Here is a 17,371-nt window from a genome sequence, read left to right on the forward strand (position 1 = left end):
AGGTGCAATAATTGTTTTTGGAAAAGCCAGAAAGTACTTTGAGTATAAAAACTTGAGTTTTGATTAAGTTTTCAAATTTTGCCGTTTCCATCAACCTTGAAATGAAAAATAAAGATGAAAACACAGTCGGTGTTTCCTGCCCCAGATCAGAATGGCAATTTCTTATTTGTAACTGTGGAAAACCAAATTCACATTTTCTCACCAAGCAACGCCATCGCTCCAATTTAATATTTAGGGAATTTTCACCTTGCGTAAGCTGCAATATATGACAATCTATGGATACTCTGCTTCCCACAATTTTCCTGTATTTCATCCATCACTTATCACTGTGTGATAAAGGCATTTAGCAAATACTTCAGCATGAAAAAAAAAAGATAATTTATGGATGCCAAATATAGCAGCAAAATGCACATAAAGCATGCAACTGTTCAATTTTCTGACAAAAAAAAAAAAAGACTTCAGGAAATGTCTTCCATTCCTCTTTATCCTCGTGGACATTAAGATGATGGCCTGAGTTAAATTAGCCTTAATAGTGTGTGACGTAACAGACAAAGAGTCAACTACGGCTTCCTCAAACATCCAAAAGCTGATCGTTTCTTTGCTCCTTCCTTCCCTCCAAGTTATATAAAATAAGCCACAATTAAGCTACTACACTTCCTGCTCTTCCTTTCTGCTCCTCCCATACATCCCCTCTTTTCCTCCCTCCCTTCATTTTCTTTTCTGCTTCTGGTTGGAAAAAAAGAAAAAAGTTCCCCCTGGTTTTTTGCCTTAAAAGGGCAAAGCAAACTGGATCTTGGCAGGCCTCCCATTCCTTGGGCTCTGGTTTCAGACTGGGAGGGAGGAGGAGGGCGGGAAGGACATGGAGGAGGGGAAGAGAGGTGGAAGGCCCAAGGAAAGAAAAAAAAAAGGGAAGTGCTTGAGCATAGGACATTTTTAACTCCAGCCTGACAATTTGCCCAACTGAAAATGGGATATTTTCTATCCATCAGAGTAAAAAGTTGGGCAGGAATGAGAAAATGAAAGGAAAACAGGAGGAGATGAAAGGTTGGGACAGAAGGAAGGACAGGACAGGAGGCCAGAGGAGGACTCAGGCAAAAATGATTAATGAGCTTTGATGCATAGCATGCAGCTTTCAACAACAGTTTTCTTCCTGAAAACATCTGAGAACTATCTTCAAGCCTGACAGAGGGACCTTGGTTTCCACGCAACTGAAAAAAAAGGGAAAAAAAGGAAAAGATCTCCTTGTAACAGAGCAAGAACAGAAACTTCAAAAGGCCTGCACAGCTTCCTAAAACTCTCCACATATTCCATTCTGTCGCTGCTGTTCACATGCATTCTCCATACATCCTTGTTCAGACTGAACATTAGATATTGGGTATTGGAGGCAGCTTTCCAACTATGATGCAACACAATAGCTGGAATACCACTGTACTCGATGGGAATGCAGACACTGCTCATCGGCAGCATTCTCTTGACCAGTCCTCTTCAGCTTATGAAGCTTATGCTTGCATTGTCAACACACTTGCAAAAGGAGATGCATTTTCACCCAACATTTATCTCATTTTTGATTGAGCATTAACATTTCTTTATGAAGGCGATTCCAATTTTAGCAGGACGTCTGTCCCTTTCAGGCAGTTCTTTATTGAAATTGTTCACTTCAACTACAGAAAATTTCTTTAATGAAGAACTTAGGATGTTATAGTTTTAAGCTATTTTCACAGAACTACTTTTTGGATCAGGCCTGTACAGGTTAAAATGTTTAGAGATTATCCTCTTTTCTCCCTGCTGCACTTTGTCCAAGTTGTATTCCAGGTTTACTGTTGGAAAACACTTGATATTGTTTTAAACGTGTGAATGTCCACGGTGCCACTTTTAAAGCACTACTTTGTTCCTTTTCATTTGCTCTACATCAGTCAGACCTCAGCAAAACCTGTGATGCTTCCATTTACAGGAATGAAAAATTAAATGATTATTGGTCAGTACTACTGTACTGCAGAGATTTGGCAAATAACTTTGCACTCAATGCTTGATAACTTTGAAAACATAGTGGGAACACATACCAAACAAGTGGCAATTTAATTTTAGAGCTTGACAAAAATTGCCTGTGGACATGAATAGGACACACTGACGAGTGTTACAGTTATGGAGTAAAGGAGGCTAAAAATTGGTTATTTTCTGTATCAGCAAAGTCAAAATGCAGTCTGAAGTAGCAGAGATGTGCAAAGATGTTTAGACAGACATTTTGCAGCATGTCTGTCGTTCATTCAGGCTGGAGGAAAATGGGGGAGAAGTAGACTTTTAGGGGATAACAGAAAGGCTGACAGAAGTACAGCAGATGTGATCCATTTTATCCTTTGCAGCCTTCAACCCCCATCAGCCATTAAGCATGGATTAGGAGATGTGGGGAGAGTTTTGGCAACAGAAGATTTGCTGTACTTTCTGAATGACATTACTGTGCCAACCACCTGCTTACTTCCTAAAATCTTTATGATGCATTAAAACAAGTGTTAAATGCGTTTCAGGCACAGAAAGTCTGAATGCATAGTACTTTGATAATTAGCTAAAGAATCCAGGTAGTTCTTGGTGATATGCAAATTGCCAGGATGTAACATCAAGAGTAGTAGCGTTTCAGTACTTGGTGAGGCTGTAGCACCCCCCCGAGAAAGGCAGACAACAGGCAACCCCCCCCTCCCCAAAGAGTAGCTATAGGCCAGACATGGAGGCAGTGAAGCACAAGGGCAGCAGACCCCAGAGCAGAGAAGGTACCCAACCACATCTCTCACCACATGGCACTCAACCCAGAAATGATAGAAACTGCACAAGCCCATGCAGCAGAGGTTAGGGGCTTTGAGCATTGAGGGAAACTAGCCCCCAAAACCCCAAACCAATGGGATTGACATACTACTACATCTAGGAATTAGAAAATCCAAGGAATGGGTGGGGCACCATGCCATCCCAGGGGACCATGCCATCCCAGGGGATGGCATGGGGGAGCAGGACCCACACCAGCCCCCAGTCAGTCCTGAACACCCCCATGTTCATGTTTCTATAGCTAGCTCTGCTTTTGTTTGCGCAAACATGTGCTTTGGTTCAAACCACCAAAGCCAGTTTGTGCTCCTGCGAGCTCACAGACCATTGAATTCTAGCAATGCTCTTTCGTTAGTAATACGCAAAACATTTATTGCATTATGAAGCAACATCCTTCCAGGAGGAGACAACTGCTTGTTGCCACACACGCATGTGCCCCAACCTGCACATCTCTCCTCCCGAGGAAAGACAGGAGAGCCGCCAGGAACAAAGTTACACCATCAGTCCGTTTTCTGTGCATGCAGCATTCATGGAAGAGTTTACTGGCTGCAATCCTGATGTTTCTGCGAACAGCAGGCAGGCGAGCACAGGTTGAGAAGCGTTCCCGAAGGGCTTTAAAATCAGGACTCTGCTGCTGAGGAAAAGATGCTGCTGATTAGAACGAGATCCTCACATAAACAGCCCTTTGTTTAAATGGGAACAGTCCAGGATGATGTGAAGATAGATGAGTTGAATTCTGTGCAGTACATTAATCATCTCCAACACGCATGCAAAACTAACGTCACACAGTTGGACATTTAAAGAACTACAGAATGCAATGAGCAAAAAAAAAACTAGATTACCAACACATTATGTCTTATGCAGCAGCCAATGTCACTCCCAAAGCTGCAAGGCACTTAAATCTAAACATCCTTAATGTTTTTTTCTGATGTATTGTGGCTTTGAAAACTGTAGAAAGACAAGTTCATCCATCTTCTAAAGAAACTTTGGTTGCAGTGATCACTGGGATATGAGCCAAGGATTGTGGAAACGGGAAAGGATTTTATAAAGGCTTGTCAACATTATTGGAAAAATCCACTTTGGAATCAGCGGACCCACCTTCAATAGCAACCTTCAAACAAGCACCAGTGCAACACTGCAGTGACCAATGCTTTAAGCTGTAGATTAATACAAACAACTTGGAACCAGTTTTTGGAGGCATCACACCGAGCCATTAAGCTTCTCATCTTATACTCAAGCCATTGGAGTACAGCATCGTGAAACTGGGGTAAATATTAGAGCAGCACAATTTATTGAATGACAATCTGCTCAATATCTAAGTAAATTTTTTAAATATTTAGTGAGATGCATTTTAAATGTCATTCAGGCTCTGTGTATTGACAACGGCCTGTTTGCTGGACTAACTGCTCTTCATGTAGCCACCTGACTTGGTTCCTAAAGAATGGCTGATATATTAAGAGTAGTGGGTTACTGTGTGATTGGAATAAAATAATTGTCAACAAAATGTAGGTTAATCATCACAGATATCCATTTCTTAGTTTTTAACAAACAGCATTACGGATAACGTATTTTAAGCATTTAAGATTAGAATGATCGAATCCTTTCAACAGTGGCTCCAGTTTAACTGGTTACAATATATTTTATACCAAAGATTAACTGATGAGTTCATCTCAAGTATCGAACCTTAGCAAATGTACATTAAGAGTTTTTAATGGGTGTGCATTAGGGGTGCACCGATAAATCGGCTGGGTGATGAAAATCCTTCATTTTGAGAGATTGACAGTCAGCCAACACTTGCATGAGAAAAACTGACATCGGGAAAGGTCTGAAAAATAAATAAAAATTTAAATCAGCCACTGTCCACATTAACTCTGCCATGAGAGAACACAGACACCTGCACACGGTCAACAGTCAGTCCACTGTTATCAACTCAGTGACTTTCTTGCTATATTTAGCAACATTTCAGACAAAAACACATTGTTATCAGCCAGAATCAGATGGCAGGTCAGGCTTTTTAAAGCTTTGTCATCAGGCAGAAAACTGCAATCTGTGCACCTGTTGTGTACATGGATGATTAGCGGGTTCGAATGTAATAACACCCCAAAGAGCAATGGCCACCGTCATGTAAAAGTCACCTATACCGTTTTAAACAGTTTGAAATGAGTACAAAGGTGGTTTGGTGCCAGGGCTCGACATTTCTGAGAGGGAATCCTTTATCCTCAGCACTATTATAAAGCTGCTGGCTCACATTTCCAGAGCTTAAGTCAATTATTCTGACTTTTTATTGTAATCTCATACATTTAACAAAACTTTTCCCATCAATATTTCTCTTGAGTTGATGATTGGTTTTGATGAAGATTTTTAAAGTTGTGTTTCTTCCCATTAGTCCTGGGTTTCTGAGGGCTGTTGCCTGACAGCCGGTGGACATCAAGCGTGTTCAGATGGGGCAACATGTTCCAAGTGTGCCTGGACACGCATGTCAGGTTAGGATGCGAGCATTCTGATCAATTCACAACACGCGACCTTCAGACGCTTTCAGACTAATAACAGTTTTCTGTCCAGTTCCTAGAGTTGCTTCTGTTGCCGTCAGGGTGGAGCAAATTACTGGTTGCTCTTGAGTAACCCTTAATGGCAGTGTTACGCTGGCCATTGTTGCATATCCATCTGCGTTGGTTTTTAGCAACAGTTCAACTGATGCTCAAATGAGAAGTGAAAGGGTGTGGCCATCTGAGATTCTGCATTTAGGGGCAGGAACTCAGAAACTGAGATAAACTTAACATTAAAGGGCATCCAGAAGGAGGCTCGGAGCAAAGCAACAGACCCAGACTGTACGCATCATGTAGCTGAGATGGCAGTTTAGTAATTTTGTGGTGAGTGTTGCTGCCTGGGTGTGGCCATTTCTTCTGCTATGAAAGGAGGAAGTGAAAGAAGAAAGCGGGCTGCCCTCATCTTCAGATAAAGGGAGTTTTAGACGACAGCTGGACATGAGGGTGAGTCAGCAGCAGGAACACGCAGTTCTGCAGGGGAGGATCACTGGAGCCTGGTACAGCTTGGCTCAACAAATACTCCAAGCTGGCATCAAGAATCAAAGTGATGCACGTAAAAAACAAACAAAAAAACACATATTCTTCCAACCCCACCGATGTCTCATTACTAGCCTCACACCACAGATTAAGCAAGACCCACAGCAGCTCTGCCACCGGCTCTGATCGCATGTCAGATTTGTGATTCAAAATAACCCCTCTTCACCTGAGGCTGGAACATGCATGTGGAAACCCTGAAATGAGCCAGACATTCCCTGAGGATGACCAGGACTCAAGTCATTCCTGATTCATACAGACCTCTTCCTCCGAGCGCCTGCAGGCTGCCTCTCCGGGCTCCAGGTGGTTCTCTGCTCAGACGGCAGTAAAACTGCTCATTTGTGCCGTGAAAATGCTGCTATTGGACAGATAAAGTTCATTATGGGTTGTCTGAGGGGTCTGGAACACAGCTGAGGTGAGATATGATTCAGCCTGTTGCAATAAACAATTATCAGCATGATAAATGAACCTCTTAACTGTCCATCACCTCGATGGCTGTCCGTCATTGTCATTTTTTTTTAAAAGCCTGACCTGCCCATGGAGATTTATTTTGTTGCTAAATGTGGCAAGAAACTCACCACGATGACAACAGTGGGGTGACCATGAACTGCAAACATACAGACACGAACTGGTGGGCGGGGCCAACAGTCAAACTGCTCTTATGGCAGAGAAATAAAGGACAGTGGCTGATTTTCAGACCTTTGCGATCAGAGGATAAAATCAGCTTTACATGCAAGTATTAACCAATCGTCGATTTCCCAAACCTATGGTATTCAGGGCTGATTTATCTGTTCACTCCTATAATTGGCCTATGAGGACACTGGTGTTGTCATGACAGCGAAGAGTTCTGAGCTCAATAATCTCCATTCTGATAGTTAATATTTTGTGAAAGGTAATTTGTTTTTCCCCCCAAGATGACATAATCCATTTAATTCATGGTTTAGGTTCTGTAGTTTTTATTTATAGTTTTTGGTTGCATTTTATTTTGGATTTTTAAAACATCTGCCAGTTCCAGAGAGCTGTGTCATTTGCTAAATTATGGGTTATTGACATTTGAAAGGGCAAACTTGCATTAGGATACCGTTATCAATGAAAGTGGTCTCAAAACAACAATGTTATCGCGATAATCACTGGGACAATTCATCATCCAGCAAATTTTGTTATGACAGGCCTAGATGTGATGTATATCAGAGCAGAAAGCTTAATTCAGAGAGTAATCCAAAACATTTCTAATTACAGCTTCACCGAAGTGCATGGAGAAAGTAAGAGGAGAGGAGAAGACTCCAGGAACACTTGAAGCGCCAAGAAACTACTTTCTAAAAGTCACTTCTTAGCACCTCAAGTGTTGCTGGAGTTTTCAGTTCACCGAGTAAAAAACAACAGCTACAGTAAACCAGGAGACGAGGCAAGCAGCTGCATGTAGACAAAGCTCATCAAGTCAAGCTTAGTGTCATAAATGCGGGTAGACCCAACCCACAGCAAGACATGAGTGCAGACAATAGCCCTGTGTTGTATCTCCGTTTGTCTCTCCTTCCAGGCCAGAGCAACATCCAGCTGCACAGCTGACCCAGTTCAGCCCAGCTCAGCTCAGCTCAGCTCAGGCAGCAGGAGGAGAGAAAAACTCGGGGCCCCACTCTGAACATTCAGGCCGACCCCCTCCTCCTCCTCCTCCTCTTCCCTAAACAGCCTCCAATCTGAACAAAGCACAGCAACTCCTGGACACTGAAGGAACGTTCTGTCGCGTTAAAGCTCCGGATGTTTAACCCTTTAAAAGCACAGAACGTGTTGCCGTTTCCAGCTGTGCCAATGCTCTGCATCGTGCATTGCTCTCCAAACAGCCAGCGAAGTCCACACCTTCTTCATTCAGCCGGACCAGCTGGCTCTTCATTCATGATCACACCCACCTATAGACACCAGCTTGATGTTCTCCCTGTCCAGGAACTCCAGCGCCACCGACACGTTCTCCAGCTGCATCTGGCGGAAGGTGGGCCTCTGGTTGTACTTGCGGAACATTTTCTTCTGGGACAGAACCTCCAGGAGCCCGATGAGCCGCAGCCCGTCGCTCAGGTCCGTCTGCAGGTTGCCGATCCGCTTGTTGACGCATTTCAGGTGCTCGTTGCACCAGCGGGTGAACGTGTTCTGCTGGATCTTCTTCCACGGGGCATCCTCGGCCAGGTCCTTCTCTGTGGCGGGCATTTCTGCGTCCTTGTCCGAGGAGAGAGCGTTGGGAGCGGGCGCGGCGCTCTGGTGGAGGCGGGGGTGGGAGCCGCTCATTTTTATGGTCTCCGCTGCGCCTTGGTTCGCTGGCTGGATCTGGGTGGAGTCTGTTCGGCTGCTCCCTCCTTCTCACTTTCTCTGGTTTACTTTGCGGCTGATCTGTGCGAGAGAGAGGCAAAAAAGAAAAAGAAAGAAAAAACAGGGAGAGAAAGAAATCAGCATTAGAGGCTGGTTTATAGCATGAAGATAGGCAACTCTCAGAATAGTTTGGGTGAGTCTGTTCTACTCCAGTCCTCGAAAACTACCGGCCTGTAACGTTTACATGCAGCCCTGCTTCAGCACAGCTGAATCCAATGTTGAATTGACTCTTCAGCAGCCAGACAGAGGTCTGGTGAAACAGCCACTCGTTTGATTCAGGCTACAGGGATGCATGTAAATGTTGCAGGACAGTAACTTTCCAGTATGGGAGTTGGACTAGAGAGTCCGTAGACTCATTATGTTCACATCTTTGCTTCTTAAATAAGTTGCACAATACCTTACAAAAACGGTAATGAATCCAGATCATTGGAAAATGCTTAATTATACAGAACACAAATAGTGTAGATCTGTCTAAAACCAACACCAGAGGATACATCTTTTGTGTTATTAGTACTGAAGGGAAAAATCTCATTATAGTTTAAAAATTTGAATATCCTAAAACTATGGGTTTACGGAGGGCCAGAGCTACAAGAATGGGGCCCCTAGCTTGACGTGAATACTCAGGTTAGTTAGCATGGCTCAGGATAGTTAGCATGGCCACCGATGATGGCAGATGATAGTTTTCCTGTAATGGGAAGTTGTTTCTCAACCATTACCATATTGAGCAGTGCATTCATGAGGATGATTGACAGCACTAAGCACCTTTTCCTGGCTCTGATTGGTTGTTTTTGGGTGGTGCATTTCTTTACACAGCAATAGTAGCACCGGGAGGAGACAGGGGAGATTGATTTTTTGTACTGATTATCTGTCTCATAGCATACTGTCATGGCTTATTGGATTACTTTACTGCAGCAGTAATCCATACTGTTTCCATATATGGATTACTGCTGCAGTAAAGTAATCCATACACGCAGTAATCCACTGCTTAAAGTTAGCACTGTAATTCCTGCAAGGCGTCAGGGTTCACAGGAACATGTTGGATAGGGATCAAAACACTTGTACCTGAGAAATATTACATGTCAAAACAACAATAACATGTTTGTCCAGCTTTAGCAACGCCATGCTAATTTCAAACTGGCTAGCAAGCTAAGCTTTCTAAGCCCGAGGCATCCAATGAGCTTAGCTGCAGGTTAGAATAGATTCCAGTAAGACACATTTCTTTCTGATTCTGGTTCTAAACTCAAAGCCTAAATGAAAGAAACAATGAGAGTCCTTGTTAGCCACGATTAAGTAGCAAGGGACGTCTGCTGCTATAGAGAAGATCTTCGTTGTCCAGAAACTTGTTTTGTTCTGCTCACTAATAAATGCATTTGGGAAATTTTCACGTTTATAATTAGTGTATTGGATGTTGTTCTAAACTTGTACGTTTTGAAAGTTTTGAATTTATATTCAGAAAGATTATTCTGGATTGAAAAACTTTTATTAGGATGGAAAACTTTTATTAGGTTGTTATTTTTTGTTTAAATGTTTTTTAGATGTGCAGATTTGTTTACTTTCATTTCAAAATTTTTACTTTGTTGAATGAGAACATGTAAAATAATTTAAATTAATCTAAAATATGTAAAGTTATTTTTTTAGTTATTAAGGTAAAAAAAATATATATTATTTTAACCTCCCAGAAGTAACAAGGTACAACACTGGCTTTATTGGCTGTATTTTAACAATTAATGTGTGTGGGGTTTTTTGTGATAATTGACAAACTGCGACAGAAACAGATCGAATATTTAAAAGATTTCTTTCTTGTTTCTGTGACATCAGCCCTGTGATGTTATTTGTTTATGCAGAAGTGCAGGCAATTCCCCAGTTGGTTAGATCCGGTGCAATCAGGAAATACACTCACCAACAAACAGCTAGAAGGAATCTTCCCAGCAGGATGACTCACTTTGGATGTTATTTGCTCCACATCAGACCAAAGCAGCAATGTTATCATTTAATTTTGAAGTTACTGCCACATCTAGAATGAGCATGAGAGGCTCTAAGTGTAAGTTTAATGAGAATATCAACGTGTTCCAGACAGTTTCCAGAGCATCCCACTGTCACTGGACAGCATGAAGGGCAGCAGACACAGAAAATGCCGCTTTGAGTCAGTAGGGAGCTTGTTGGAGTTTGATGGTGGTCATGTTGGGTGTCAACAGACCTTTAACTGTATTGACCAGTTTCCCAGTGGCTTTCTGATTATAACTCACCATATCCTGACTCAACGGTACCCTCAAATACCTCTTGGTTAACCCTAATCTCTAATCACGGGGCGTTGCATATTATGACTGCTTGTCCTCTCTTGTCTCTGGACCGTCAGATGATATGGCAACATCCTGTAATGCATTGCTCATCCAACGATAGCGCTCCTCTCTCCAATCTCCATTCTAGACTTTAGGCTGCTTGAAAATCAAACGGCTTGCTGAGATTGTTGTCCCACTTTGAGTAAAGCTGAAAAGTGGACAAGTTATGATAAGAGACTTTATGATTTTGTCTTTTCAAAAAGAAAGAACTGTAGGGATCTCTTGATGTGGTGAACAAAAGGCAGATTATGGTGTTTTCAGATTTCCCCCTGATTATCTGGAAGCTTCACTCAGATCTTTATATTGCCTTACTGGGATAGAAGGAAAAAGCACATAAACCAAGACGTTGTAGCAGAAACACCAAAAACAGACCTTTCCTCATGGTGCCTGTGAGGATATGAGTTCATAGGAGCTCCAGGGTCCAGGGCATAATAAATAGCAGATATCCACGGGGAGTATCAGTTATGTTTGCTGAACACAAGCCAAATGTTGGCTAGAAAACGAGTGTGTGTTGTTGAAGAGGTTACAGTGAACATCAGCCAGTTGCTCAGTCTAGACGCCTGATTTCCTCTCATATCAGTAAATTATGAGGTGATGTCATAGTGATACTTCAGATTGTTTTACATAACAGCAGAACAACATTATTGTTTATCTTTCTTTTATGCTCAAAGCTTATGCAATTAGTTCGTTTTTTTGTTGGCAATATTTGAAATGTTACTCTTTTTGATTTCATGTTGCAGGATGTTGATTTGGGATCCTGGATTGATGTTTTCTGCATGTTGTTCACAATGTTCTCCCCAAAACACGCTCAAATTCTCAATGCATGTGTCCCTCCACAGCGACCTGTTCAGGATGTACCCCCGCCTCGTGCCCTTTGACCTCCTGGGACTAAACAAAGACTTACTGATAACTGTGTGCAGAAAGGACCTCCTACAACAGTCAGTATTACAGATCATCTGAACAAGCCTCTCACTGAAAACACTTTGTTGTTGTATAAGTCATTTTTATTTCCGTTTTATTTATTGTTTTTGATTGTGGTGTTTTACTTTGGATATTAAAAAAAAAAACTTTCAGGTTCAGTGTTAAATTTTCTGATGTTAAAGTTTATTTATCTTTAAGAAACCAACTTGCTTTATTATACCATTCCCAACACAGTGGTTGAAAATGCTCTCAGAACATCAATATTGTCATTTATCGCAATAATTACTGGGACAATTTATAGTCCAACAAAAAATTGTTAGCGTGACATGCAGGCCTGATTGTGTCAACATAGCTGGAGCTTACTTTGATGCCTGTAGCATGAAGCACAAAGAGTAAAAATTCAAAGAAATCAAGGGCTAAATGGTCCGAGCCAAAAGATCAACATCCAGGGAAAAAAGTGCTGGAAAACATTTCCCTGATGCACTAAAATTGATTTTGTTGCTCGTCCAACTAGAAAACATCCCATATGGTTTCTTTATGTCCACATAAATAAAACCTCTGTACACAAAACATCCACACAAAGTATATTTGTTGAAGGATGAGGCCCAGCTACAGGCGCCGGGTCAGACTCTGATGGTCGTCCACCTCATCATGAGTCAGGGTGGAGCGTTCAAATATTTGCTACAGTGTAAGGATGGACTGTGATTAGCTAATAACAAAAACAAAATCCAGTAGTGCACATTAAATACTGATCTGTCATAGAATGTTTTATTAATAGGAATCTATCATAACAACATCCTAATTACTTTTAGATATTTTCCTTTCTTTAACTGTGGTGGAAGGAGAAATCTAACCACAGCCATTTTTGACTAAATAAGGAGATCTGTGCCAGGAGCCACAGTGTGGCCTGGGGCCATGAAAAATGTTTCGGTCCATGTGTGTGTGTGCGTGTGTGTGTTTGTTTGGTGAAGGAGAATCTGAGGAATGCTCCTCAACCCCATAACAACCCTGGAGCCCACATCCCAAATACCCCCCCAATAAAATAGTCCTGTTATTGTAACTCACAGCGTGGCACCAGCATTCCTCCATATTCACTGCTCCATTTAAAACAATAGAACAATGGCGTTAGCTCGTTTCAGGCAGTCGAGCTCTGCTCCCTGTTGGTGTGTAAATTAGCAATTTTCATCACAAATTACCTTGTCAAAATAATATACAGGCTTTATTAAAATACTCGGTTTATGACAGCAATAGTCGGGCAACGGGCAACGCAAATTAAGCTTCATTAAACAGGAAAAGATAAACTGAGGCATTAGTCAAAGATTTGGACTGCTTGGATAGTTTCTGGTTTCTACTCTTGTTGAACTTCCGAGAGCAAATAAAATTCATGGCTGTTAGATAGTGAGAGCTGAGGAAGCTGGTGAACTGTTCTATTGTTTCAGAGGAATCTGGGGAACAAACAGGAGGCCAGCGGGCGGAGTGAGGAGGTATGACTAAGAACACTGCACAGGCCTGGACGGACAGGAAGAACTGGAACGTTGTCTGGCTCCATCCAGCGGCCAAACATGGTCCTGTGATTTCTACTTTGCTCCCCTGGCTCCACCAACTAAACACCGTATTTAGTAAATTAGAACATGCCTTCTAATGAGACTCGGTTCTCAATTAAAATGATCCATTTGCCAGGTATTAAATATATATAATTTTTTTTACTAAGTCAATAATTCTGTATGCATGTTTTTGTTGGTATGATGTGATATTCTAGTTTTAAATGTTTTTTTTTCTCCATTAACTGCAAGCAGAAAATCATCGTAAATAACAAACATAAACATCATTCTATCTTCTGAGGTAGAAAACAGAATGACGCAATAATACAACAACAGGGGCTCTGTGGTGAATCGAAAGAATGAATTAAGGATTTTTGCAGTAATACTCCAATTTATTGAATATGACACACCAAACTGAGAAGTTATAAGTTATGCACTGCAAAACATATGGAAATGATCAGTTTTTAAATAGCTAAGGTGTTTGTGTATAAACAGGAGATTTACTGTAAAAATACAGAAAATTTTAGTTGTGAATTAACAGAATACATTTTACTGTAAACCTGTTTAAATTTATTCTAAAATGGACTTAAATGTTTATACAATTTAAATAAAAAGAAAATGTCTGCCAGGACATTTGTTTTATTTTTTTACAGATTAGTTTTCTTACAGTCTAAAGCTTACAAACGCATAACCTTGGGCTATTCTCTGTACACAGAATTAAATGATGTTCTTCCATTGTAAAAAAATAAAAATAATGAATTTAAAAGTCAACATTTTGTTTTGTTTATAAAGCTACCAAAATATAGTTTGAATAAAAGATAGTCAAAAATATACCAAAATTTAAATGAATCTTAGTAAAGTAGGATTAACATTACAGAGAAGTAAAGAAACTAAAAGTTTGTCTCATTACAATGTGTACATTTCATTTATCATGAAGCCTTGCAGTTTGATTTATTGAAAATTCAACATAGTTTGGAATCCCTCTTTAAACAATTGTGCATTTACTTTGGATCTTGTGTCTAAAGCGTGTAATTATCAATTATTGATTATTGAGCCATCTGCTGCCAAACGTTAAAGAAATCAGAAAAAGAAGAATGTTTGTAACTTGATGTCTCTGGGAAAACGTCAGGGATTAATTTCTACAATCACCTCTATATACGTTGGATAAGTACAAAGCAGTTTTATGGTTGCAGCACTTGGTGACAGTGGGAAGAAATTTTTTATTTTTTTTCCTGTAACAACCTCTCAGCAGAGTCAGGGTCAGTAAAACTGTCTGACCACCCTTCAGACATGTCCGTCTGCTCTTTACTCTCCTGTGTCCGGTCTGTGATATTTAAACTCCAGTTTTTCAACTTTGAGATGTAAACAATAGCATGGCAGCCAACCATAGCACTGGAGGGTTTGTGCACCCTTTCCCCAAAAGCTGCCTCTGTTATCTTCTCGATAAGTTAATCAGGAAGTAGGGCTGCACAGATGGCAGTTTTCTGGTCAATTGCCAATCTTTAAAAAAACCTGAACAGCCGATTCCAGTTTTGGCTGACATAATTTTTTTTGTCTAAAATGTTGCTAAATATAGCAAGAAAGTTGCTCAGTTGGTAACAGTGGGGTGACTATTGTTAACTTAAAACGTGCAGACATATCCTGGTGAACCGGTCTAGCAGTCCAACCTGTCTCACAGCAGAGAAGAAGAGGACAGTGGCTGATTTTTAGACCTTTGCTGAGGTCGATAATGATTGGTGGATAAGTGTCGGCCAATCATCAATCTCTCAAATTTAAAGACATCGGCACCAATGAATCGGTGCACCCCTACAATAAAGCTTTCTATTCTACACAGGATAGAAATTAAGGAAGAGAAAACATTAATGACTTACTGTCATAAAACAAAAACATTGAAAGAAGAAATTGAAGAGATAGCTCTAAAGATTAGCTAACTAACTGAATATTGCATTGATCTTTCACCACATACCTTACACATCATGGCCTTTAGTCAAAGACAGGAATGAACACAACTCCTATATTAGTATTATCTCCTTGATCAACAAAATTACAAGACAACTTGGGATGGTGTGCAAATTTAAGTGGGAAGGTGCAGAAAACAAACTTGAATATAATCAATCAGATGTGAGACACACTTGATCTCAAAGCAGATGTCTGCAATGCCAACATCTGAACAGCTAACCACACCCTATCAGTCAGAAACTGAATGCTGCAGATGTCAGAACAGGAAGTTAGGCACAAGACGAGACAACACCGCTAACCACATGACACACGGCGGTGTGGAGACAGCCAGTCAGAGGCACAGATTAGAGCTAAGTTGGTTGTTCCCTTTACTTTCTGCAGACTTTCCGGCGGTGGCATCAACTGCATGCAGCCAGACAATGGCGTGTCAAATAAGGATAAGTTTCGTCTGTTTATGTCTCACACATCCTGTGCCAGTCACCTCTTCCTTTAGCTTTACCGCAGATTTTGTTTCTCTGTATTCACAGTTTTTTTTCTGGCCTCTGCAAAACAAACCACCCAGGCCTGAGTGGAGGCTGAAAGTGTGGGGACGACCTGGGGATCTCTGGTACCCTCCTTCCCTCGGTCCATCTTAGTTTTGCTCGCCTGCCAGAACTGGGGGCAATGGCAGCAGAGATAGGTTGAGGGTTCTCTTCCTGTGCCTCTTTGAACTCACAACTGCTGCTCAGCACCTTATGTCTACCATAGGATGCTATGGTTGCTAGGGCAACCTCAGGAGCTGTGTCTACCTGCACTTTGCTGCTCTTGGACGCTGAGTGTCACAAGCCGTCTACCCTCTAATCATTCTAACAACCTTGCACATCCAGAAGACAAAATTAGGCACAGACACCCGTCCAGCACAAACGCACTTTTACACAAAGTTAATTACAAGTTCCTGTTCCATCACTGTGGCCTGTATGTATGGAAGCAACCAGCTGTTTCTAGTGTGCCTGAAATGCCAAGACTGGATGCCTCTTAAAACAGTAAACAAAGTGAAAACATTTACAATTTTAAATTCAGGACCCATTTGTGGACGATGAAGTTTAAATGCAAAATCCCTTGAATAAAAACTTTAAAAACCCAAATGCACCTGTCTCAAACCTGGCAGCACTACACTAACTTTAGAGGTTTTGGTAATTATGAGGGGGGTTAGCAGACTGGAGACCAGGGGAGAATGATTCAAAGAGGTTGATCTCCTAAATATGTGAAACCAAAACACAAAGTACAAGAAATCCAAAAAGTGTGAAACACAATACAAAACCATCCAAAGTCATGTCATTTCAAATAAAGTTGGGCCTAGTTTGGTGTATTAACATTATTATGGTGTTAAAATATATGATTAATTAGAGACAAATTAATCAATTCTTGTACTTTCTTTATATAGATGAGTTGAGCTTTCATGGTTTGAAAGGTCCAGAGGAATTGACTCAAACTGGTTGGGCTACATGTTGTTTTATCACATTTCTAGCATAAAAATGTTTAGAACAAGCTAGCATAGTCCAACCTAGCTGCTTAGCTTAGCATAGCTAGCCTAACTGCTTTTTAAACTGGTAGTTGACAGTACAGAGGGATACAAAAATACAGATTATTATTAGTAGACATTTCTAGGGGTATTTCTGTGTGGAGCATTGTGTTCAGACAACTAAAAGGAGTTTGTGTATAGTAGAATTGTATAGTTTGACTGATGGCTTAAAACGAAGCCAAAATATAAATAACAAAAAAATGCAATAAAAAATATATTTTGGGGAGACATATAGCTGTCGATGGATCTTACTCAGATTTGCTCCTTACACTTTTTGTTACATGGGATTCAAATTTTGGTTGAAATTATTTCAACTTATTACTGTGATACTGAAATTTAGAATTTGGGATGGCATTGTTCGTTTTATTTGGGACATTAGTGATTTAGAACATTTACTGAACCCTGAACTGTTTCCTACTTTGAACTGTATTAAATTTCATCATATAGCAACAAAAAATTCAAAATATTTCAGTCATTATCATTTTAAAAATGAAAAGAACATGACACCTGCAGACCTACCAAGACCTGCCAGTACAACTACGCTGACAAGATGCTATGAAAACAATTATAGAAGAAGCAACCAAGAGGCCCAGTGTAACTTTGGGGGATCTCCAGACACACATGGCTCAGGTGGGAGAATCTGTTGATGGAATAACTATTAGTTATGAATGCAGGGTATTTGGTTTGTCGACTTGTACTGCATCCATACATCCGTTGCTTCTGTTTGTCTGAGCCTTGTTATTCCTATTCAAGGTTTTGTTGGGCTTCTGCCTGTATCTCTAGTATCTCTGTATCTCTATCTCTGTA

General features: G+C 40.8%; 1 protein-coding gene across 4 annotated transcripts in view; it reads right to left on the reverse strand.

The window, feature by feature from the left end:
* Positions 1-17,371, reverse strand: part of flna (filamin A, alpha (actin binding protein 280)) — a 53,738-nt gene that overhangs the window by 35,284 nt on the left and 1,083 nt on the right. For all 4 annotated transcript variants that reach the window (XM_008412903.3, XM_008412901.3, XM_008412902.3 and 1 more), the window contains exon 2: positions 7,793-8,264. In XM_008412903.3, the coding sequence (XP_008411125.2) occupies positions 7,793-8,162 (370 nt within the window). In that variant the 5' untranslated portion in view covers positions 8,163-8,264. The remainder of the gene's footprint in view (positions 1-7,792; positions 8,265-17,371) is intronic.

The sequence above is a fragment of the Poecilia reticulata genome, chromosome 7, assembly GCF_904066995.2.
Source record: "Poecilia reticulata chromosome 7, P_reticulata-male-v2, whole genome shotgun sequence".
In the NCBI taxonomy this organism is placed as follows: domain Eukaryota; kingdom Metazoa; phylum Chordata; class Actinopteri; order Cyprinodontiformes; family Poeciliidae; genus Poecilia; species Poecilia reticulata.